Source organism: Eptesicus fuscus, chromosome 5, assembly GCF_027574615.1.
Source record: "Eptesicus fuscus isolate TK198812 chromosome 5, DD_ASM_mEF_20220401, whole genome shotgun sequence".
Classification (NCBI taxonomy): domain Eukaryota; kingdom Metazoa; phylum Chordata; class Mammalia; order Chiroptera; family Vespertilionidae; genus Eptesicus; species Eptesicus fuscus.
The window spans coordinates 9,204,750-9,229,421 of NC_072477.1; the positions used below are offsets into that span (position 1 = coordinate 9,204,750).

The following is a 24,672-nucleotide window of genomic DNA, read 5'->3' on the forward strand; positions in this document are numbered from 1 at the left end:
AACCTTATTGATGTTCTCTTTTATCACTGTTGCTATCTCTTCCTTTCCTTCTCTCTCTCAGAATCAATAAAAACATATTTTTTTAAAAAAGAAAAGAAATTTCCCATTCTGAGCAACAGAGAGAATTAGACTAGGAAAATTAACAGCCTTTAAGACCTGTGAGACTATAATAAAAGATGTACTAACCTTTGTGCCATGGGAATCCAGGAAGGAGATGAGAAAGGGGGTGGGGCTGAAAAAGTATTTGAATAAGTAATGGCTGAAAATTCTCCTAATTTGGCAAAAGATATAAACCTACAGATTAAAAATGATCAGTGAACCTCAAACAGGATAAATCCAGGGAAATCCATACTAAGACACACATAGTCTAATTTCTGAAAATGAAAGACACAAAAAAGAAAATCTGAAGATAGCTAGAAATAACCTACAGCAATTTGCATGATAGCAAATTTCTCATCTGAAATCTTGGATGTCAGAAGGAAATGGCACATTTTTGAAGAGCTGAAAGAAAACTCTCAACGTAGATTTCTATATCCGGTGAAAATTTGCTTCAAGAATGAAGGGGGGAATTAGAGACTGTCACAGTAGACCTACTCTAAAATAATGGCTAAAGGAAGTTCTCTAACCAGTAAGTAATCTTGGAACATCAGGAAAGAAAAAAGAATAATAGAGTAAAAATAGGGGTAAACACAATAGACTTTCCTTTTTAGTTTTCTAACTTATGTTTGATGATTATAGCAAGAATTACAACATTGATTTGATTTTTAGTGTGTATATACAAAATATTTAAGGCAATTTTAAACAGGGGAGAGGAAAGGGATGGAAAGGGAGGTCAGGTTTCTGCATTTCATTTGAACTGGTACAACCACTCTGGAAAATACCTTGGAAGTTTCTCACAGCCCAGCAGTTACACTCCTGAGCATTTAGTACAGAGAAATGAAAACTTCTGTCCATGTAAAAACCTGCACACAAATATTCATAGCAGCTTTATTTGTTATAACCAAAAACTGCAAACAACCAAGATGACCTACAGGAGGTAAATAGTTAAATTAGTACATCCACACTGGAATACTACTCAGGATTAAAAAGAAACCAACCATTGATACATGCAGCAAACTTGGATGACTCTCAAGGGCATTGTGCTGAGTGGAAAAAAATAAAATAAAAAAGGCCTCAAAAGTGCTTATACTATATGACTCAAAAAATGACAGATTCATAGCTTAGTGGTTACTTGCAGTTAGGGAAGGTAATGGGGAGAGACGTGGTCATGAATATAAAGGGATAGCAGGAGGCAGATCTTTGTGGTACTGTAGCAGTTCTCTGTCTTGGTGGCGGTTACACAGATCTGCACATATGATAAAATACCATAGAACTACACACAACATTGTACCAATGTTAATATCTAGGTTTTGGCTTAAGCTATACTTATATAAGATTTAGTGAAATTGAGCCCAAATGTACCCAGGTCCCGTCTGAATTATCTTTGTAACTTCTGTGAATAAATTTTCAAAACAGATTTTTTTAAAGTAATGAATTGTTGATATACACAACAAAGTTAAATCTTCTTCCACTTAGTATTTTGCTATGAAGAGGCCATACTCAAAAAGCTCCATACATACTGTATCATCCCATTTATGTTGACATGCTGGAGAAGGCAAACTGTAGAGCAGAGAATGTAGCAGTGGTTGTCTAGGATTAGGGGATGGAGATTGGCCACAAACGGGGAGCATGAGGGAATTTGGAGGGGACAATGGAACAGTTCTGTGTCTGGGTGTGATGGTGGTTATTCAACTCAATGCATTTGTCAAAAAGTACAAAACTGTAAATGAGTGAAGTTTACTATTTTAAAATTTAAAAATCAAAAAGGAAACTATAGTAGTCAAACAAATACATTTTCTAAGAGTTTATCTTTTGATGACTGATAATTTTCCAGAAATATCTAAGAAATATGTGTATTTTCTTTCCCCACAGGTGATATGAGTGAAGAAGACATGCTTCAGGCAGCTGTGACCATGTCTTTAGAAACTGTTAGAAATAATTTCATAACCGAAGAAAAAAAATAATACCTTTCACAAATCTCTACAATAGTCACACTTTCCAACATTGTCCTGTGTGATTAAAGCATAGGGTCTATTTAGTAACGTGTCAAAGAGAACAAGGTTCAACAGAGGAAATAAGACTTATAGGTGGTCTGCAAACAAAAAGATGAGAAAGTAGAAAAATGCATCAATTGTAGGACTAAGTAATAATCCTTCAAATACTAGCCAAAGGCATCCAGCAGTTACAGAAATTAATAATAGTTTTCTCAATGTTCCTTTTTCATTTTTGAGTGTGCAATATCTAACATGTCTAAAATTAGGGCATTTTTCTTGACTCTTTTTGCAGACCAATTAATAAGCTCTTGCCACAGAACTTTTTCCATACATTTTGTTTTCTTTTCCTCCCTTCTGTGTAGGTAATTGGCTCACTTTCATCACTAACACAGTAGTTGTTCTATGTCTCGTTAACTAAACCTTTTAGGACAGGGTCTCTTCTCTATGTTGATAATAGTACCGGTTCCAGGAGAATAAGTGTTCTCCCTCCACCTATGTATGGTGCACTTGGATGTTTTCTCATGTTATTGTCTCTGGTCACAATTTATCTGCTACCTGGTTTTTATTATTTTTCTACAACTCTTAAAAGACGGTAATTTTTCTTGAGGTTTTTCTTTTTAAACCCTCCAAGGTGGGATCATTATATCATGATTCTGGTGCATTCCTAAACTCTCAAGTCAGCTCTGCACAGGTATTTAAGAATAAATGAGCATTTCTGAAATGTGTGAGCACATCCTTTCCCAGATGCTTCATGAATGTCTTCTCGGTTGTGTCGGAACTTTGCAGCTGTGTCTAACCCTCTATCCAGCACGTTTGTTTTCCTCTTTTCCCGGTGAGAAAAACAGAAGCACGGTATGCCAGCAAGTTTCCTTCTGTTGTAAGACAACATCTAGTACCCACCATGAATGTATGCTAGACAAAATTTGGCCTTCAATTTTAGTAGCAGATTCAGTTTATTTTTTTCTCTTGTGATGGAGCAGTCTGTTCTGTTTACAGCTGGGTCATGGAATGTAGATGGATGTCAGCTTCTGCTGTACATCTTCTAATAGGTATAGCTTGCCAGAGATGGTGATCTGGAACATGAAAATAATTTACTCACAAAATATATTTAAATTTATACTGTGATTTAACACTTGATTGTTTAAAATAGCTTAAGAGTTATAGAAGTCACATAGAATTGAATGGGTCTGTAAATAAGAAAGTCTTTAGTTTTGATAAATATTCTTTGGGATGACCAGAGAGTTTCTTGCTGGGTCAATACAATGGTATGATTTAGGTGAAAATTAACCAGGTCTCTTTGAAATGGGTGTTTTAGATTCTGTCATCTACCCCGCATCCCTCATCCTCCATCCCCTTTTGAAGCCCTTTTGAATGTCAAATTGTTTATAAGCTAAAATTTAAGAAGACATTGCAGCCGATGACTTAGAAAATTAAAATGTGGTATGTTGCCATATTGGTGTGTGGCTGCACACATTTTATCAGGGAAATTTTTTTGATCTAGGATTTATTGCTAAGTGAAAAGAGATGAGAAAATGCATTTTATTTATGATTATGATATAGCTTTTTCTTGGAAAGAGACAGATTTTTTTAGTCATTATTTTGTGCCAAATGAAATCTTCTGAAGTTTCCCTTACAGAAAATTAGAGTTTTACTTTAAAATCTAGTTTTCTTTTGACAATTGAGAATGTTTCAGAAGAATTATAAAACTTTAGAACTGCAAGTGATATTTAGAGTTTAGTACCACTCTCTCAAGACTTAAGTCAAAATATGTATTTGGCCTTTATTTTTTCATTGAAAATTTACTTTAAAACTCTTCATTCATTTGAATTGATGAGCTACTTATAAAAATGAGAGGACGAATACACATAAGTTTTAACCTAGAGTTTATAAAGTTTTTATATTACACACCTTTGTCAAAGCCTTTAGGGAAATAAGCACGGCGACCTTCATTTGCTAGGGATTTTTTAAAAAGCAAAGTTGAGCACACACTGGATTCATTTGAATGTGTTTATTTAGTTTGTTGTGACATCGTTATATTTGGCAGGCAGATCCCAAATCACTAGTAAAGTGCCATCTTGTTAGGACTAGGTTAAGTCTAACTGAGCATTTAAAGTCCATTGATTGGCCAGTATGAAAAGATGACAATGCTCATAACCACAGTATCAGAAAATGTAAAAGTTACAAAAAGCTATAGATCACACATTAGGAACTGCTGTTTACTATAAAGAACCTAGAAGAAAGGAACAATGAAATTCACAACTGTCCTAACAGCTTTATATTAAGATTTCCATTCTGTTTCACCAATTGGAAACACCTTAATGTTTAATATTTAAACTATTGGTATCATTTTTCTAATGTATAATTTGTATTACCAGGATAAAACACATACAGTGGCAATACTAGTGTTAGAAGCAAAGTTTAAACAAGCTTTGCAAATGCCACTTTCGTATTTTGAGATGTCAGATTTAATAAATAGTTATTTATGTTTTAAATTTTGGAATAGTTAACCTCTGATCTAAAACCATCAATTTACATTTTTACATTAATTAACTTACAAATATTTCAGTACTGTAAATTGTTTGAAGTGATTGCAGTAGGTAAACTATATTTCAGCTCTAAGATCTTGACCAAATAATTTACAATTCACAGAATATTTAAGAAGGTGCTTTTTTTTCTTTAAAACTTGATTTTGCTTAATTATGACTTTATTCATGCCAAAGTTAATGAGGAAAAAAACCTCAAAACTAGTTGAGACTCATGTGCAAAACTACCCATGGTCTACATTGTTTCATACTATTAAGTTCAATAAAGTAAATTTTATTCTAGTCAGAGCCTAAATCACATTTTTAATGTCTGCTTCTTTGATACTATACGTAATAGTATCATGCTAGTGCCAAGATTTAATAAATGTCTTAAAATTGGCCCATTAGACCTGTCCAAATTAAAAAAAAAAATTGACTCAGTAGATACACAAAATATAATAATTGCAATATCTTCAGTTGAAAAATCTTGATGTTTTAAATTCCTAGGAAGATTCAGTAATTAATATTGATGGCTTCCTATTAAAAACTTGACCTGCAATTAGAGAGGCCTATGACCACTACTTTCAAAGTAAATTGTTACATCGGGGCCCTCACAGTATGGACATGTTATGTGTGTGATCTTAATTAAGAAAAAACATTGGGTCAACTAGTCTCAGTAGTGTAGATAATTTTTTTAAAATTTAATCCTCACCAGAAGACATGTTTAGAGAGAGGAAGAAAGAGAGAGAGAGACATCAATTGGTTGCCCTCTGTATGCTCCCTGAATGAGGATCAAACCCTCATCCCAGGCACTTGCCCTAACTAGGATCAAGTGTATGTAGTGATGCTCAACCAACTGAGCCACACCAACAGAGCTAATATTTTCAAATAAAAACTCTCCTTCGTTCCTGGTCCCTTTATAACCTGCATCTTTTGCTAAAGTGAGCTGTCTTGTATTTTTTCGAGTCTTACACAACCATTTTTTTGTTCCATTCTGCTTTCATGAACAAAAAGATTATTGACATGGTTAATTCCAGAATTTTGATATTTTTAAATTTGAAGGAAACCTTTGCTGTTTTTATTTCCCCCCAAAATGAGCTGGCATTTTAAGAATTAATACTAGTAACATACTTCTAAATTCATAGTAATTGGCATGCTAAATTAATAATGAATCATACTTTTCAACTATGGACTCATAGATAAGGAGTGGGAAGCAATAGAGAAATATATGTGGAAATTCCTGACTTATTGAGGAAGCACTTCAGTTTTCTCTGGCATAGTTCAAAGGTGAATGTTTCTGGGAATGTTTTTAATGCTTTTTTTTTTTTAAGAGGAAAAATGTACATTTGAATGTGGTTATCTACTTTCTACAACACTGGATTACTAGAAATAATTTTTTAAAAATCAGTCTTCTATATAAATAAACTATTTGAAATTCAAGCACTAAAACATCTAAAATGAAAAGCACTCTCTTGGCCATGACACAAGTGCACCGTGACGGTGCCATTTGCTCAGGACTCAACTCTGCAGCCCTTGTCTGTGCACCCGTCTGAGTCTTTTGCCGTTAATACACACACAGGCCTTCCTGTCTGGTCCTTAGAAAAGCTGGGCTTCCAAATCACTGTTGAACACAGGATTCTATTGTTAATGTGGATGTTCTATAAGTTGTATTTTAAATATCAAAGATTATTAAATAAAGGTAATGTTTGCTTTTTTATTTCCGTTTTTATTTGTGTTTATTGTTAACTCATAGCCTTGCCATTCAAAGTTTGGTTGGAGGACCGCAATGGCTGCGCCACCCCGAGAACTTCATAAATGCAGAGTTTCAGGCCACACTCCGATCTCCTGAGAGCCTGTTTTTAACAGGATCCCCGGGGGATTCCAGTGCAGAGTAAGGTTGGAGAAGCATTATTTTATAGGCTGGTGGTGAATATATCAGGCCTGGGGAGCCCACTGACACTGTTCCAGCTAACTGCTGCCCAAGGGCCCATTATTACTAGAGCCTCAGATCTTTTCTCAGAAGCTAAGAATCCCACATTTTTATTTGAAATTAAGTTTTGAATGTTGGCTCAATTATTTTTAACTCAAGGCCAAACCACATGATAACAATTTTTAAGAGTGCTGGTTTTCCCTTATTTTATCCAACTCTGGACACTAGAATCTAATAATTGGACTCCACCTGGACTGATAGAATCCTGGGATTGTGAGGGTTGTATATCCATTTTAGCCTTAATTAGGGTTGGGCACAAACTTCAAAAATTTTTTTTCAAATAGATTATATGATCTTTTTAACTTAAGAGCTTGGTGCTTTCAAGGACCAATTCATTGAATTTGGATGCCACCAAATGAGTGATCTCAACACTGTGGGCCTTGTGAAACATAAGTTGACTTGAATGCCTATTTCATGTTTTCTTTAAAAAAAATTTTTTTATTAATTTCAGAGAGGGGGAGAGAGAAACATCAGTGATGAGAGAGAATCACTGATTGGCTGCCTCCTGCACACCTCACACTGGGGATTGAGTCCAAAACCTGGGTATGTGTCCTGACTGGGAATCAAACCATGATCTAGTTTGTAGGTTGATGCTCAACCACTGAGCCACAACGGCTAGGTCCTATTTCATCTTTTATTAAAGGGAATTTTGGGGTTATCCTTACTCTGAAGATTTTCATGTTTAGGACCCTTTTAACCATTTAAAAAAATTATCGATTGTTGGAAGTATTACAGGTGTCTCCCATACCTCCCCCATCTTTTAACTATTTTGTATGGATATCACCAAATGCTCAAAATTCATGGGTCCAGATGACTTCTTCAGCCTGTCCTTTTTGACATTCCCCCTTGACCCAATGTAGTCCCACTTCAGTCCTAGTAGAAGGCTGAAGAAGCTAGTGGGCGTTACAGATCTTCAGATAAAACTGGGCCTTTCCCACCTGCAGGCACTCGGGAACACTCCTTGTCTCCTTTCCTTTGCACCTTTTGAGTTCTTGCTCCTCTAGTTCATTTGCCGTCTCCTGCTCGAAGGACTCTTTCAGCTGGACTATCACTTTTTGCTGTACCCTCTTCTCTCCCAAGATTGTTCCAGTTCTCCCTGTGTCTGGAACCCCAGCCACCCTTTGCCTCATGGGCTGCTAGAGAAGTGATTCCGATGTCATTCATTCAAAACATTTGAGCGCTTGTCTGTGCCAGGTAGGGTTCTGGAAGCTTAGAAACAGGTATGAATAACATAGTCTGCTCTCATGGGCTATGGTCTAGCTGGCTGATAGGTAGAGGGAACATTTAAATTAATGAACTTGACTTTATAACATGTTAAGAACTGTGCTTGTTCTGTGAGAGAGGAAGACAAACAGGATGATATGATAGAATGTGACTGGGAAGGAGGACTGCTTCCGAGTGGGTTCAAGAAAAGCCTATAAATGTGACATTCAGACAGACACCCAAAATGATGGGACATCCATGCAAAGGTGTGGTGCCACCAGACCTGCCTGAGGAAACAGCAAGCATGATGGCCCTGAGGTGAGCGGTGGCTGCTTGTTCCTGACGAACAGAGAAGGCTGAAGAAGCTAGTAGGTAGTGGACAAGAGATAAAATTGGGATGACCTTGATTTTGGGATGGCAAAATCTTAACATGTACGGTTTCATAAATAAAGGTGAGTATGAATTCTATTTATATTACACCAAGCACTCTGGCTCCACTTTCTAGAATATTCCCAAGCCTTTATTAAAAAAAAAAAATCTTTTAAGAGGCTCATCAACTACATCCACCAAAGAGCATGCTAGTGTTCACCTTAAATAACCCAAAAAACTGGCTGTTTAACACTAAGGATATTGTTTAACCAATTGCAGATTATAATTTTAGTCAAGACTCTCACTACCCACTTGTGCATTTTGTTTTTCTTCCTGTTAATTCTATGCAATTATTTTCATCACTATCAGATGACTATAGTTCAGGTTTGAAACCTTAGTATCATATTTAGTTAATTTACATCAACTATAGTGGCTAACATCTGGATCTCTCCCATTTATACCCTTTTTGTCTTTCTCAGCCAGTTCTGTTCCAGGACATCGTATCCTATGCAGTAACATCTTAGCTGTTCACTTCGCCTTCAGCCCGTTTTTTTCTTTTTAAAAATTGATTTCAGAGAGGGAGGTGAGGAAGAGAGATACAGAAACATCAATGAATCATCAGTCGGCTGCCTCCTGCATGTCCTCTACTTGGGAGATCGGCTGAAACCTGGGCATGTGCCCTGACTGGGAATTGAACCCTAACCTCCTGGTTCATGGGTCTGGGCTCGACCACTGAACCACGTGGGAGGGGCCAGCTTCTCTGATTTTGAGTCCAGCCTTCCCAAAGCTGCTTAGTCCCATCACTCCAATGACCTTTAAGTGAATCTCCATTACTGTCAACATGTTATTACAGGTTTAATATCCGCAAACACTGGAAAGGTTGATGCCAAATTATCATTTGCTGAAATGATTGTATGCCTAGACAACCCAAGGGAATTAACTGAAATGCTACTGAGCTAATAAGGGAGGTCATTTTACAAATGAGAAACCGATGCACGGAGAGGGTAAGTAGCCTACTCAAGGTCGTACAAGCTCACGAGTGAAAGATCCAGCAGTCAGCCCCAGGGTCTGCACATCTAACCCGTGGGCAAATGTTGAATCAACACTTCCAGAACGAGATGCAAGTGTCCTTTTAAAACCATTCCGATTTCAGAGAGAGCTTGCCTGGTGCCCTCAGATTCCCACTAGAGGAGACATCGCCATGTTCCATCCACAAATAGTGCAATCCGGCTGTAGCCCCTCTTGACAGGCTGTTTAACAATCGATACAGTAACCTGTGATAATCAATCCTCTTCCTGCGCGATGGAGCGACTCCGCCAAGTCTCCTCGCACCACTGCCTTCGCGGGTGTCAGAATAAAAACACTCAGGTTCCACCAACACAGCGAGTCCACGTGGTTCCGGGCCACGTCGGCTTCGGGGGCGCACCCGGCGAGGGAAACACAACTTCTGCCCGCCGACCGCGCCGCGTCGCCCCGCCCGGGTCCCTGCGGACAGTCCCGCGGCTCCAGCCGGCTGGCGACCTGGAGCTCGACCTCGCTCTCTGCTGCGGGCAGCGGCCCCAGCCGACCGCGCTCGGTCTTCCGCGATCCCACGCTCCCTTGCGCCAAGGACACGTCCGCCCGTTCCGCAGGGCCCTTCTAGGCCACCGTGGCGCCTCTCTATGATCCGTTGCCGCGTCGCGAAGGGATGTCATGGCGGCCGGCGTCGAGTTGGCAGGAGTTGCTCACAGAGCTGGGGCAAGTCACTGAAGCAGAGGAAGAAGTGGCCCAGCTGGACGGTGGGAAGTCGCGGGAATGAGCCGAGGCCCCGCGGGGGTGACCGTGTGACAGGAGGCGGGCCCCCGGGAAAGCCCCAGGCCGGGCCTCCGCGTTTCCATGCGGAACGGGACGTAGGTGGGAGCCCCCGAAGCCCGCGTTGCCTAGGAACCCCGCCCCGCGTCACCGACTCCTGAGGGTTTAGATTTTGGAGCGAAGGCAGCCGCTCGAGGACATTTCGCGGGGTCGTCCGACGGCGCCGGACGCGTCTTCCCCGGAGCGGATCAGGTCGTTCTCTAACCCGCGGCGATGTCGTCCTGGCTTGGGGGCCTCGGCTCCGGTTTGGGCCAGTCGCTGGGTCAGGTCGGGGGCAGCCTGGCCTCCCTCACTGGCCAGATTTCAAACTTTACGAAGGATATGCTGATGGAGGGCGCGGAGGAAGTGGAAGGTAACAGCTGGAGCGAGGGGGGAGGGCTTTCCTGGGACCCGGGGAGCGTCCGTTTGGTCCCCACTTCCATCTGTCAGGAGACGTGGACGGGCCGCCGGGGAGGTCACTCCGCCCCTTTTTTCTTTGCGCTCCTGTGGCCTCTGCTGGACCGGGTTTTCTCTGATGAGAGGCCTCTGGCGTCCGGGGGAAAGAATTGGGGTCCTCCTCCCCTTACATATCAGGATTGCTCCGAGCGGAGCGACCCTGCTCCTTCGTGGGGCGGTTTATTTTTGTTTGGTTCGTCCACGCCCACCGCTTACTTTGTCCTCAACTTGGGGGCGGAACTGATTTTGATCCTTTTCCTTTATACTGACAGTTTCAAAAAAGAAATGATTTGTGTATGACACGGTCACTTTTATTTTCTTTGATTGATGTAACAATGGCAGTAACTCATAAAGTGTTTAGTATCGCTCACCCCGTCCGATTTGAATATATTGTTAGTGAAACACAGCTATGTTTTTCCTATTCGTTATGTCATATTTTTGCCTGTTCTGGTGACAGCGTTCCAACTGAAAAGGTGTTTTTCTGCCCAATCGCCCAGTCGAACAAGGGAGATATCCTATTCTTTGGGTATCCTTAGCAGCCTTCACTCATTTTTGAAGTCCTCATTTGTTAATGAACTCAGAGTTGCGTGGTGTTCGATGGTTAATTACTATTTTGATTTCTTGATATTTCTTTCAACAAGTAGTATTTAGATCAAAAGAATTTTTTTTAGGACCATTCTAAATGGGTTTATTTACAGAGGTATAGAGAGGGTGTAGAGAAACCACCAGGAACAACGAAGCGGTGTCACCACCCCCAAGAGGGGAGGGACTCAAAAGAGTTCTTTCATCTTAACCTGGGTCTGCCTCCAGACCTAGGATGAGAGCAGTTCCTTTGACATTTTAATTTTTTTATACATTAATACATTTAGCATTCTGGGTTAATTTTTAAAATCCCTTTTGGCCTGAACCTTCATGTTTATTTGGCTGAAGGAAAGTGAGTTTGATAAAAAGATAGTACCGTACTTATATTTAGAATTTCTGTGGGTGGATTTAGAGGGGAGGAAAATTGGTGAGCTACCTGAATCCATTTTACTGCTTGGGGTATCCCTGAGGTGGGTGGTACATCAAGTGGGGCAGGTTGGGAATGGAGTGAAAGGGATTCTTCCTGTGTTGGGGAAGGAAAGGGTCATTGAGGTAAGTCAGAAGCAGAGAGGGGCCGCCTGACATGGGGAGTGACTAATCTCTCCTTGAATACTACATAGGGGAAAACAGTTGGCAATTTCTTTGACCCTAAGTCAGAAAATATGCGTACCCCCAACCTGGATGTCCTCCAGGCTTAAGGTGGAATTTTGTTCTTCCCACCAAATATGCTCCTATATTCTCAGTCTTAATGGTTTCACCATCCACCCAGTCTCCTAGAATAGAAATGTTTGTCATCTTTGCTTTGCCTCTTTTTCATCTTCCGATTGGTCACTGAATCTTGGTCATCTTGTGCCAGAATTGTTTCTTATATTTGCCTTTCCTTAATTACTCATATTTCTTTAGTTCATACCCCATTATCTTTCCCATGCACTTTTCTCTTTCACATCCTGTCATCCATTTCTCCCTGTTCCACTCCATTTTCTGTTGTGCTGCCAGTTACTCTTCTAAAAACAAATGTGCTTTAAAATCTCTCGTGTTACTTCCTTGATAAAATCCAAACCTCTTAATTTTGGGAGACCAGAAACCTATCCTCTCTGGGTTCAACCTACCTTTTCCAGTCTTACCTCTTGTTCCCTCCCCTTCTCTTCCAGTGTCAAACATATGCACATTCACATACACATACACATTTGTGCTTGCATCCAGAGCTTATGCCACATGGAACTTTGTGTACCTACACAACTTCAAGCCTCTGCATGGGAAGTCCTTCCTTTTCTACTTCCTCCTCTGTCCTCCTTTGCCTGGAAAATAATTTCTCCTGTATGACCCTGATCACATGTCAGGTATTTGGTGAAACCATTCTCACTCCTTAGCAGGTTGAATTGATTGCAGGTGATCTGTGTCCTAGCAGAACTTTGTGGATCTCTGACAGCACTTACCATGTTGAGTTATAATTTATCTCTTTCCTTGATGCCCAGGGTAAGGACTGTATTTTATTTATCCTTATATGGCATCTTCCCTGGTACATAGTGGATGCTCAGTAAAAATTTTGCTCAGTGATTAAAAATCTTCAAAGTTGCTTAGTTCTTTTGTTTTCCTTTGTATTAAAATAGGACTTGCTTAACACCTAATCACTGGTTTTATAAATCATTTAAAAATCGGGTCAGAGTCCAGTTCATTATTCATGCAACAAGTATTTATTGAGTGTGTATCCTGTGTCAGCAGTGAACAAGATAATAGTTCGGAAATAGTACTGTTGGTACAGCTTGAGAATCATCCATGTTTACAATATCAGAAAGTTCCTATTCTGCCAAGCAAACACTGTAATGATTTATTCAAGGTTGGGAGCTTGGGATATTAAGTCAAACGTGGGTTGAAATTCTCCTTCCATATATTAAAAATTGTGGGGTCTTTGGCAAATTATTAAGTACTTAATCTCTAAAAGGCAGAGTTTCCTTATCTGTTAAATAGGGATAATCATACTTATCATGAGGTTGGGAGGATCAAATGATGTCATGAGTATAAAACACCTAGCACTGTGCCTAGAGAATAGTAAACATTACTAAACGGTAGCTATTGTTCTTGTTTTCCCTCTCTGAGGAATAATTTTTTGTCTGTATTACATCTCCCCTTTATTCTTAAAAAGGCCAAGATTTTTTTTGGGGGGGGGGCGGAAAGTATGGAGGGAGGTCTGCATTAACTTTATTTTATCCCTCTTTGAAACAATTGCTGGTCTATAATCACCTTCCTTAAACAGATTAGATTATAATTTGTTCTCTTCTGAGTAGCAATTAGACAGTCCTGTCAGAGTTTTAAGCAAGATGTATAAACAACCACAGAAGCAACTGCACCTGGTGATTTTCAAAACAAGAAGAGTGGGTTTGTCACTTTTATTGTACGCCACTTGTGTTTTCTTCTAATTTAAACTGTAATTCAGAGAACTTATTTTTATAGAATTAAAGTGCTATGAGTAATGAGTAATGAAAAATACTAGTACTTAGGAAAAAACCTAACTGTGCATGATAATTTTCTGGTCGCATGAATGGTGCTTTGCCACTACTGGCCTCTGATTCTTTTCTTATATGAAAACATGTGAACCTAGACTAAGCTAGTCCTATTAAACAAAACAATTTTTTAATTGATTTCAAAGAGAGGAAGGGAGAGGGAGATAGAGATAGAAACATCAGTGAAGAGAGAGAATCATCAATCAGTTTCCTCCTGCAAATCGCCTACTGGGGATTGAGCCCACAACCCAGGCATGTGCCCTGACAGGGTCAAACCTCCTGGTTCATGGATCAAGGCTCAACCATTGAGCAACACTAGCTTGGCGGAGCTATTCCTATTTTAAATAAATTGTGTCTATGTTATTTGAAATAAGTGTTCTTTTAGCATATTTTCATTCTTTGTTTATAGGTCATTAGTTATTTGATAGTAGTGGGAGCAGAAGTTAGAAATAAGGCCTTAAAATCCAGTTGCATAAATTTCATTTAAACACAGAGAGATTTTATTTATAAAACTTAATTTTCCAAATTTTAATGAACACTTCCAAGGGATAAAGGTAGATATCCTAGGTCTATAAGATAGGCAAAAATAATGACTTCTCTGACCATAAAGAACACTTTGTAACAGTAGGAAGTAGTGATAAGATCAAGTAATTATCTTCTGAATAGATTCTAGGATCAGCATACCATTCTGTTTAAAGCTCAGTACAGTATATTTCCCTTACAATGCCTGTTTATTAGGTTATATGGTATTGATCGTATATTCAGTATGTGCTGTTTCTTTTATAGCAGAAATACCTAATTCTAGGAGAAAGGAAATTGAAGCCATTCATGCAATCTTAAGATCAGAGGTAAGGAAAATTAAAGACTACTGTTGAACTTAGATTTTTCTTTTTCAAAGTCATGAAAGTTATTCATGCTTTATTTTGGTCCTCTCTTTTTAATACACTGCTTGCCACTTTTTGTCTCTTGCTCTTTAAGTTTTTTAAAGCATTATAAACTTCCTTTACATGAAGACTATTATTTATATGTAACTGTACTTTGCTATGTAATATTTCCATCTCTGCTTCTCTTTGCTGGGAGTAGGAAAACTGCTAAATATTGAAATAATAATGGTAACAATTTACCATTGTCAAGGATTAGTATGTTCTGACTGTGCTAAATTAAATTGCACACTTAAAAAAGTATAATATTGCTATACAGAAAAATTAATAATATAGGTATAGCAAATTACTTTTATCACCTTTTTCATTATTAGTTAGTGCCTTGTGGTGTTTAACTCTGGACATTATGCATACTTAATAGGGATGAGGAAAAAGAAAAGCCACAAAGAACATGAAAGATTTTTTTAAAAATATATATTTTTATTGATTTCATAGAGGAAGGGAGAGGGAGAGAGAGAAAGAAACATCAATGATGAGAGAGAATCATTGATTGGCTGCCTCCTGCACGCCCCCTGCTGGGGATTGAGCCCACAACCCAGGCATTGAACCCGGGACCCTTCAGTCCGCAGGCTGATGCTCTATCCACTGAGCCAAACCAGCTAGGGCGAACATGAAAGGATTTAAAGTGAGATCTGTTATAAAGTATGAGACATTCAGTGATTTAGTCCGAAAATAAGAGCAGTGAGGGAACACAGTAGTATTTTAGGGAAAGACATTCTTGTTACATCCGTAACAAGCATGTTTTCCTGTCTGTTAAGCTCTTAAAAAGAGAAATTGAATTTGAATTTGAAAAAAATTACAGCAAGCATTTTTGATCGAGATTACTAAAATGAGATTGTGGAATTTGAAATTAGAGGACCTCTCAAGAGGAATTACAGTGGTATTCTGCCTCCATAGAAGATGGCAGGTTGGTGTCACATTAGAGACATTAGCAGCAATCCTCCTATATAATAAAGAGGTGATATGCAAATTGACCCTCACAAGATGGCTGCCTATGATCAGGCCGGCAGGGGGGGTAGTGAGGAACGAACAAAAGACTGAACAAGCAGGTTGCGTGGGGTGAACAGGCCGGCAGGGGAGTTAGTGAGGGACGACCAAACAATTGAACAGCAGGTTGCGTGGGGCGACCAGGCCGGCCAGGGGGCGCAGTTGGGGGCGACCAGGCTGGCAGAGGGGGGCAGTTGGGAGCAACCAGGCCAGCAGGGGAGGCAGTAAGATGTGACCAGGCCGACTGGGGCGGGGGGCAGATAGGGGCGACCAGGCCGGCAAGGGGGGCAGTTGGGGGCTATTAGGCTGGCAGGGGGGCAGTTACTTAGTAAGTAGATGCTTTTGTGACAGGTGAACTTAATAGCTTCCTTTTTGTAAGACTGAGATAGGAAATTGTTCCTGTAGTGAGGGGTGACTAGGCTGGCGGGGAGGCAGTTGGGGGTGACCAGGCCAGCATGGGGGGCAGTTAGGGGTGACCAGGCCAGCAGAGGGAGCAGTTGGGGGCAACCAGGCCAGCAGGGAGAGGCAGTAAGGGGTGACAAGGCTGTGGGGAGGGCAGTTACGAGTGACCAGGCAGGCAGGGAGGGGGCAGTTGGGGGCGACCTGGCCAGCAGCGTGGAGCAGTTAGGGGCAACCAGTCTGGCATGGTGGGCAGTTAGGGGCGATCAGGCCAGCATGCAGAGGCAGTGAGGGGCGATCAGGCCAGCGGGGGTTGGGGGGCAGTTAGGGGCGACCAGACAGGCAGGCAGGTGAGCGATTAGGAGTCAGCGGTCCAGGATTGTGAGAGGGATGTCCGACTGCTGGTTTAGGCCCGATCATGCCTAAACCAGCAGTCTGACATCCCCCAAGGAGCCAGATTGGAGAGGGTGCAGGCTGGGCCCCCCATGAATGAATTTCGTGCACCGGGCCTCTAGTCCTATATAATAAAACCTAATATGCTAAGTGTCCGTCCGGTCGACCTGTCGGCCATTCAAGCAATCAAAGCGTAATATGCTAATGATATGCTAAGGCCACTCAACTGCTCGCTATGACTTGCACTGACCACCAAGGGGCAGACACTCTGACTGGTAGGTTAGCTTGCTGCTGGGGTCCAGCCAATTGGGACTGAACGAGACAGGTCACACACACCCTGGAGCCCTCCTGCGGTCACTTCCTGGCTGGCCAACTTCTCACATCTCTCCCTGGCCCCAGTTGTGCACCGGCGGGGTTCCTCGGCCTGGCCTGTGCCCTCTCGCAATCTGGGACCCCTCGGGGGATGTTGGAGCACCAGTCTTGGCCAGATCCCACAGGGGGAGCACTGCTCAGCCAGAAGCCGGCTCATGGCTGGCCAGCACAGCACCAGTGGCAGGATCCTCTCCCGCCTCTGTGGCAGCGCTAAGGATGTCTGACTGCTGGCTTAGGCCCACTCTCCCTGAGGAGTGGGCCTAAGCCATCAGTCAGACATCCCCCAAGGGCTCCTGGACTGCGAGAGGGCCCACGCCAGGCTGAGGGACCCTCCCCTCTCCCCGAGTGCACGAATTTTGTGCACCGGGCCTCTGGTTACTTAGTAAGTAGATGCTTTTGTGACAGGTGAACTTAATAGCTTCCTTTTTGTAAGACTGAGATAGGAAATTGTTCCTGTAGTCCCTAGATAAACCTGTAGTACAGACCCACCCAGAAAAATTATATGGCAGTTGTGTGTAGTAGCATTAATTTTGGTAAATTCACCAGTGTACATTTTTTGGGGAAATAGTAAATAGGGTTTTAACCAGCTTAATGGATGTCTGCTCTGTATAGAGCTTGAGAAGGGAGATAGAAAGAAACCTTCCATCCCTCATTGATCTCAGGTCTAATCTCTCATAGCGTTACCATTGGGCTACATGGCAAATATGATTCTAGTGTTTAGAAATACATATTTTTAGTATGACACATCCCCAAATGAAAACCCACTTCCTCATTTGGTGCTTATTCAAAGTAATGTGAGCTACTCAAGTACTAGAGGAAAACACTATTGGGCTTCCCAAGGGCTTTCTTTTCTAAGGTGATTTTAAATGTACATGATTCTTGCCTTATGTCAGCACATAAGCATTTCACACTCTAAATCCTTATGTGACTATGCAATGAAAGAATAAGGTGAAGATATGATTGAAGCCATCAGGAAACTTACAATATCAAGTTCTATTTAGAAAGTTTTAGTTTAGACAGATGGCAGTGTGTTTTCCAGAGGAAATTAGACTTCCGTACAGATGTTAGTATTTGAAGGTGACTGAATTAGCTGGGTTTCTTTAGTTGCAAGTAACAGCAACCAATCTAAGCAAATTTAACCCTCTATACCAAGAAAAATAGTATTACATTTACCACCTGGATCCAGTGGGCTCTTTTAATTTTTTTAATATTAAATCATTTTACAAGTAATTTACGGAAGTAAGAATGAAGTCATAGTGAAAAATTTTATTAAATATTTTAATAAGCGCTTATATAAAACAGATAACTTAAAAATGAAAAAAATTCAGAGGATTGATCATTTAAATTGGCATTTATAAATCTAAGAATAAAAATGTTTTGCAAAAAATAAAAAAATAAAAATAAAAGAACAAAAATGTAAAAAAAAAATGTTTTGCAATTATGGAGCAAAGATGACAAGCCACTTTATTATATTTTAGCAAATCCAAAATTCTGTTCTATATGTTTCTGGTTTTAAAAACATATACTCAAAATAGGCAGTGTTGCCGAAACCGGTTTGGCTCAGTGGATAGAGCTTTGGCCTGTGGACTAAAAGGTCCCAGGTTCGATTCCGGTCAAGGGCATGTACCTTGGTTGCGGGCACATCCCCAGTAGGGGGTGTGCAGGAGGCGGCTGATCTATGTTTCTCTCTCATCGATGTTTCTAGCTCTCTATCCCTCTCTCTTCCTCTCTGTAAAAAAAGTCAATAAAAAAAAATAGGCAGTGTTCTTTGAATGCAATTTACTGCTTATTAACTCTTATGCATGAACTGGAATGTATCTTATCTTGTAAATACTGATTCTAGATTCACATATTTCTAATAGATATTTGCTTATTTATTTAACTTCTATTTCTTTTTCTTTATTGGTGTCACTAAATCTAATACTTTTGAAAACTCTGATGGTTCATGATTTTGTTGCAGAAACAGTGGCTTGTCATCTTTGCTCCATAATTGCAAAACATTTTTTTTTTTTACATTTTTGTTCTTTTATTTTTATTTTTTTATTTTTTGCAAAACATTTTTATTCTTAGATTTATAAATGCCAATTTAAATGATCAATCCTCTGAATTTTTTTCATTTTTAAGTTATCTGTTTCCTCCCAGTCATCTGTCTTCAGCATTTACCCCTGTCTGAACTATATCAAGTAAATGTTTAAACGTTCATAATGAAAGAATACTGTCACATACCCATTTAGCACAGTGGGAATGGTTCAAGTTCTTGTCAAAAAATATTGTGAAATAAAATATTTTCTTATTGAATGACTAACTTGATGAGAACACTGTATTTCCGTTTTATTCTTAGGAATGTATTGTTGAGTCATCAGTTCTTGAGTTTGAGAAAATTTACCTAGGATATTGTTATTTGAAGATTTGTCTGAGATTTTGCTTCTATACTCAGTTTCACCATAACTGTTAGACTCTAGAATGCTGTTTTCTATCTCTTTGCATTGATCTTCTTAGTTGTGTAGTAATTGTTTAATATTTTTTGTTTTCTTCTCTTTGTTAAAAATGAAAATTCTGAATTTTCAACGGTGTTCAATGAAAGAAAAAAAAAAGCTACTAAGATGATATCTCCAGATAGTTTTTATCTTTTTAAAAGATGATGCAATACATTGGGCAACACAGTCAGAAAACTGGTTATTTCATTACTGCATCATTCTTTTAGATGATTCCACTAGTCTTTCATTTTCTTATTATTTAAATTGTTTTTAGCATAGTGGGGAATAATAGATGAATAATGACAAAATAATTCTTAGGATGATAAAATAGCAAAATGTTTCAAGATATGGAAAACAAGATCATTATGATCCCATGATTATTCTTAGACTTATAAAAGGGCCCAATGTATCCTGTGGTACTTGCAAGATAGAATGAGTTTTATTCTGTTAAATAAATGTATTTTTTAAAAAATACATTATATTTATTTTTTACAGAGAGGAAAAGAGAGGGATAGAGAGTTAGAAACATCGATGAGAGAGAAACATCGATTCAGCTGCCTCCTGCACACTCCCCACTGGGGATGGGCCCGCAACCAAGGTACATGCCCCTGACTGGAATCGAACCTGGGACCCTTGAGTCCGCAGGCCGACGCTCTATCCATTGAGCCAAACCGGCCAGGGCTAAATGTATTTTCTTTTTGTTTATTGGAAGACTTCTAAAAAAGAAGACAAGTCATGAATATCAGTTATTTATTTACTTATATTTTTAATCCTCACCTGAGGATATTTTTTCCATTGATTTCTAGACAGAGTGTAAGGGAGGGAGGAGGGGGAGAGAGAGACAAGAAACATTGATGTGAGAGAGAAACATTGATTGGTTGTCTCCTGCAGGCGTCCTGACCAGGCTAGGGAACCTACAGCCAAGGTGTGTGCCAGGAATTGAACCTATGACACTTGGGTCAGCGGGCCAACGCTCTAACCACTGAGAAAACTGGCCAGGGCGTGAACCTCAATCTTTTTTGATAGTTAGGACTACTCAGAAATGAAACTCATAGGCTAAAATTGGTTTCAGTAGACCTTGATGGTATAATATGGATTAAGCAGAATGGAATAATCCTTCCTATATAATAAAGAGGTAATATGCAAATTGACCCTCACGCCCTCACAAGATGGCTGCCTACGACCAGGCCGGCAGGGGGGTTAGTGATGGATGACCAAATGACTGAAACAACTGAACAAGCAGGCTGCGTGGGGCGACCAGGCCGGCATGGGGGTTAGTGAGGACGAACAAATGACTGAACGGCAGGCTGCGTGGGGCGACCAGGCTGGCACGGGGGGCAGTTAGGGGCGACCAGGCCGGCAGAGGGGGGCAGTTGGTGGTGACCAGGCCGGCAGGGGGGGGAGTTGGAGGCGATTAGGCTGGCAGGAGGGGCAGTGAGGGGCGACTAGGCTGGCAGGGGGGGCAATTTGGGGTGACCAGGCCTTTTTGCAGAAAGTTTTAGGGTTCATTTCTCTTGCTCCATTATGTACTTATTCAGATTTCAGAGAGTGACAATAGGTCAAGATTTAATATTTAGGTATATAAAACTTAATATTTTTTATACATGTCAACATCTTAAACTGATAAGAACAGATACTACACTTGATCTTAGCCAAAAGGCTGAGAAGCGATACATGTCAACATCTTAAAACAAAGAACTGTGATATCTAGATTCATTGAATTTTACTTAGAATAGTTTGTGTTTTTTGAACTGTAGTTTTTCAAACCAAGTAGTTTTTACATTGGATTTTTAGGTGCCTCGGGTTCAGGCAGACAAGTGATGTTAGGCTTTGGCCTCCTATCTGTACTTCAGCTAGAAGTCTTTTTAAAAAATATTTCTTTAAAAAAGTTCTTCTGTTTGGGGAGAAAACAAAAGTTTAAATATGTAATCTAGTTCATTCATTTACCAGACATTTACTGCCTACTATATGCTCGACACTCTGTATACAAAGATGGGGTAAGCATTTATCAGCGGTTTTGTTTTAGCAAAAATCAAACTGAGAAAGATTTATTTTTTAATTTTGCTTTAAAATTATGCATAATCTCTATAAACATGCTTATAGCACTAGTAACTTTAATGAAACGTGTATTTTAAAGACCAGAATTCTGTTAGATCTATATTTTACATCTTTTTTTTGTATAAAGCAATGTTTTCATAATGCCGTGAAATAACTATTACTAACATGTTTTACTTTTTAGTCTTTTTTGTTAAAATACTTTTTTCTTTGCTTCTAGAATGAAAGACTAAAGAAACTTTGTTCTGATCTAGAAGAAAAGCATGAAGCTTCTGAGCTTCAAATAAAGCACCAATCTACCAGTTATCGAAATGAACTACAACAGAAAGAGGTAAAGGTTATTACAGTTACTTTCACTGAACAGTATCGAGGAAGTTTTTAAAAGTTGTAATATAAATCAAGCTGTATTTAGATCCATAAAAATATTGAAAGGGTGTTGAAGTTAATATTATTACCATTTCAGTTTGTTATTAATTTAACAAGAACTCTGTAAGCTTTTTTATTATGTTTATGTTACATAAACTAATGTTTGTGGAGTTTAATTTCTGCTTTCCAAAAGAAGAAAAGTCCTATCTATAGTAATAAAAGTGTAATATGCTAATTAGACCAGATGACCTTCCTGATGAAGCTGGGACTGCAAGGGAACCCTGGGTCCCGGGTGCCAGAGGGAAGCCGGTGCCAGCAGCTGGGGGAAGGAAGGCCAACTCTTGCACGAATTTCGTGCATTGGGCCTCTAGTATAAAATATCTTTAGGCATCTGTTGCTTGTAATTTCTCATTTTATGAAACCTAATTTCTTATCTATTTACCTAAAATTGTTTGAAATCTGTGATCATTGCTAATTTTAACTACAAGTGTTAATATATGCTATGTTGGCATTTACTCTATTTTCCACGGAAAAATAGAATATTAAGTATTTCATAGTTGACTTACATTGTTCTATAAATTTTTTTCTCCTTTAGTTTGATAGGGGCTCACGGCTGCCTGAGCCCTGGGCCTCACAGCCGCTGTGGCTTTGTCTGGATGGACATCTGAATGGACATCCGGAAGATGTCCGCCCTAATTAGCATATTACCCTTTTATTAGTATATATATAACCAATGTTATCATGAATCCTTAAAATATAGACTATAGTCTCTATGTTTCATTCTGTTGTTGAATTCTCTTTAGTGTTCAGTACATAACTAGAATTCGGTAAGCACTTCTGTTGAATAGAACCATATCTTGTTTCATTATCCAGATCACTTGGGTGTTCTTCATTTTGTTGATTAAACGTTCATTTCTACCATAAATTCATATTTGGGTTTTTTAAATTTAGATGCACTGATTTCTAGTTCTTTTAGGGACATATTAAAATGAAAAGTTAAAGCAAGCCACGTTAAAGATAAATACAAACATTTAAAGAAGAGCTTAATTTCCAGTCTGTTGGGAATTTATTTCATAAAGTAGAATAGAATGAATTACTATAAAAATGAATATAAAAAGGCATAATTACAAGTTCAAATTAAAAACCCACCTTATTTTAAAAGGTTCAACAGATATAAAATTACTCTGTCAAATTGCTTTAAAAGTCTTTAAGCCTTACTCTTTGAGTTTCTGTACTTTTCATGGACAGGTAGCAAACATTCATGGCATCAGTCCACACACCACGCTTTGTGTAGCACTGACTTACAGATATTACAGTAGTTCGCATCCAGGGGTTTATAGCTGAATCATAAGTGATACTTAAAAAATACATAGGCTCATGTTTCCCAGGAGATTCTGGGTTAGCATACTGGCAAGAGGCCCTGGTATTGGTATTTTTTGAAAACTCATAGGTGGTTTCATTGAAAACACCACTGTGGAAAACTTTGGCATTTTATATTCTACTTAACTATTGATATTAGACCCCCAAATTAAGCATTCAAGTTTAGAAATGCCTCTTTGTTATAACTAGAGTTTACACTTATTAACTCTACAACTTGATATAAATGTCTCGTATAATGAGAACTTGCTTCGTATTATAGCTACATTTGAAAAAATAGTGCATTTTAGTACTCTTTACCAGAATGAAAAATAATACATGAACATACTTTCGCAGAATCTATTTGCTGTCCTCACTGTGATATTCATATTCCTTAAAGATGCAATTTGCCTCGTACTGTGTATGGGAAAATGAATGATATCTGTGCACTACTATTAGAATCTCCAGTAGAGAAGGAACTCTGATGTGCAAAATCTGTTTGTTATGACATTTGACATAGTTGTGTTTGGTGTTTGTTTGTCTAGTTGGTTGACGTTACAAGTGTAGAAATACTGTATTACTTGTTGGCTCGTCTTTTCAAGTATCCAGTTTTCCTCAGTTGCAGAAGGGTGTCTTCTAGATTAGCTTGAATATTTTAGGAAGCTTATTTCAGATCTCTCTCTGTTTTATCTCAGGTGGATGTGGCTTTATGGTTAAGTCCTGTGTTCATAATTTCTTTTGGACAATGACTTATCAATACTCTGCTCAGGGTTTTAGAATCTTTATTATGTTTTCTCCCTGAATAGAGTCAAATTTTCACTGGCCCCTCTTTGCCAAGACTAAAGCCAAGCCCTCTGTCAATGCACGATTTCCTTCTAAGACTCATGAGCCAGTAACTACAGTCTCACTGTGTTATCTGAGGAAACTGGATTAATAAATCAAAGCATTCTCCCAATAGCATTGTACAGACCACAACAAAGTTATTCCTGACTCATGGTGCATTTTAAGCCTAAATCCAGCCATAATCAGTTACATAAGACTCTTCCAACAATTGTTCTCAAGAAACTTTCCAGTGCATAGCCTGACACAGCTTTTACTTCCTCATCATTTGAGGTTTGATCAACACAAACAGAACTCTGAGGAATTACCTATCCTACCTGATACATAGAAGCTAGTAAATCCTTGTTTAACTGAGAAAACCCATTGCTTTAGCTACCATATGAGTGGAACATTATCTATGCTTTAACTATGGTAATTATTTTTGCTTTTAAATAAAAATGTATGGTTGGGATGTTATCGAAAACTTAGATTCAGTTGATAGCATACAATCATTGGATAATGTTAAATTATTATGACTTAATTTTATGAATCTGGAATATGGTTATTTTAAAGTACCTTCTCTAAAATACGGATTATAAATATATAGGTGGAAATCAGCCATCTTAAAGCAAGACAGATTGCACTACAGGATCAATTGCTAAAGCTGCAGTCCGCTGCTCAGTCTGTAAATTCAGGAGCTGGCAGTGTGCCCACAACCACTGCATCATCATCATTCAATTATGGTACCAGCCATCATGCTGCAGCTTTCCACGATGATGACATGGACTTCGGTGATGTAATTTCATCTCAACAAGAAATAAACAGATTGTCAAATGAAATTTCAAGGCTTGAATCTGAAGTTGCACATTGGAGGCATATTGCTCAGGTAGGTAAACTTTTCATGAATTTTTAGAAACAGTGAAAATACGGGTGCTGTGTAGAGATTTCATTATCAGAACTA

At 39.2% G+C, this 24,672-nt stretch overlaps 2 protein-coding genes and 1 pseudogene across 6 annotated transcripts in view; 2 read left to right on the top strand and 1 right to left on the bottom strand.

The window, feature by feature from the left end:
* Positions 1-6,332, top strand: part of ATXN3 (ataxin 3) — a 37,350-nt gene extending 31,018 nt beyond the window's left edge. For all 4 annotated transcript variants that reach the window (XM_008148432.3, XM_054715824.1, XM_054715823.1 and 1 more), the window contains one exon: positions 1,972-6,332. In XM_008148432.3, the coding sequence (XP_008146654.1) occupies positions 1,972-2,063 (92 nt within the window). In that variant the 3' untranslated portion in view covers positions 2,064-6,332. The remainder of the gene's footprint in view (positions 1-1,971) is intronic.
* Positions 6,333-9,856: 3,524 nt separating this feature from the next.
* TRIP11 (thyroid hormone receptor interactor 11) overlaps positions 9,857-24,672 on the top strand; it is a 67,668-nt gene continuing 52,852 nt past the window's right edge. Inside the window, exons 1-4 of one of the 2 annotated variants that reach the window (XM_008148430.3) lie at positions 9,857-10,380; positions 14,333-14,394; positions 21,391-21,501; positions 24,319-24,597. In XM_008148430.3, coding sequence (XP_008146652.2) covers positions 10,242-10,380; positions 14,333-14,394; positions 21,391-21,501; positions 24,319-24,597 — 591 coding nt within the window. In that variant the 5' untranslated portion in view covers positions 9,857-10,241. The remainder of the gene's footprint in view (positions 10,381-14,332; positions 14,395-21,390; positions 21,502-24,318; positions 24,598-24,672) is intronic. The other variant, XM_028155929.2, reaches the window with a different exon arrangement.
* LOC114234071 (U2 spliceosomal RNA) lies at positions 20,669-20,787 on the bottom strand (annotated as a pseudogene).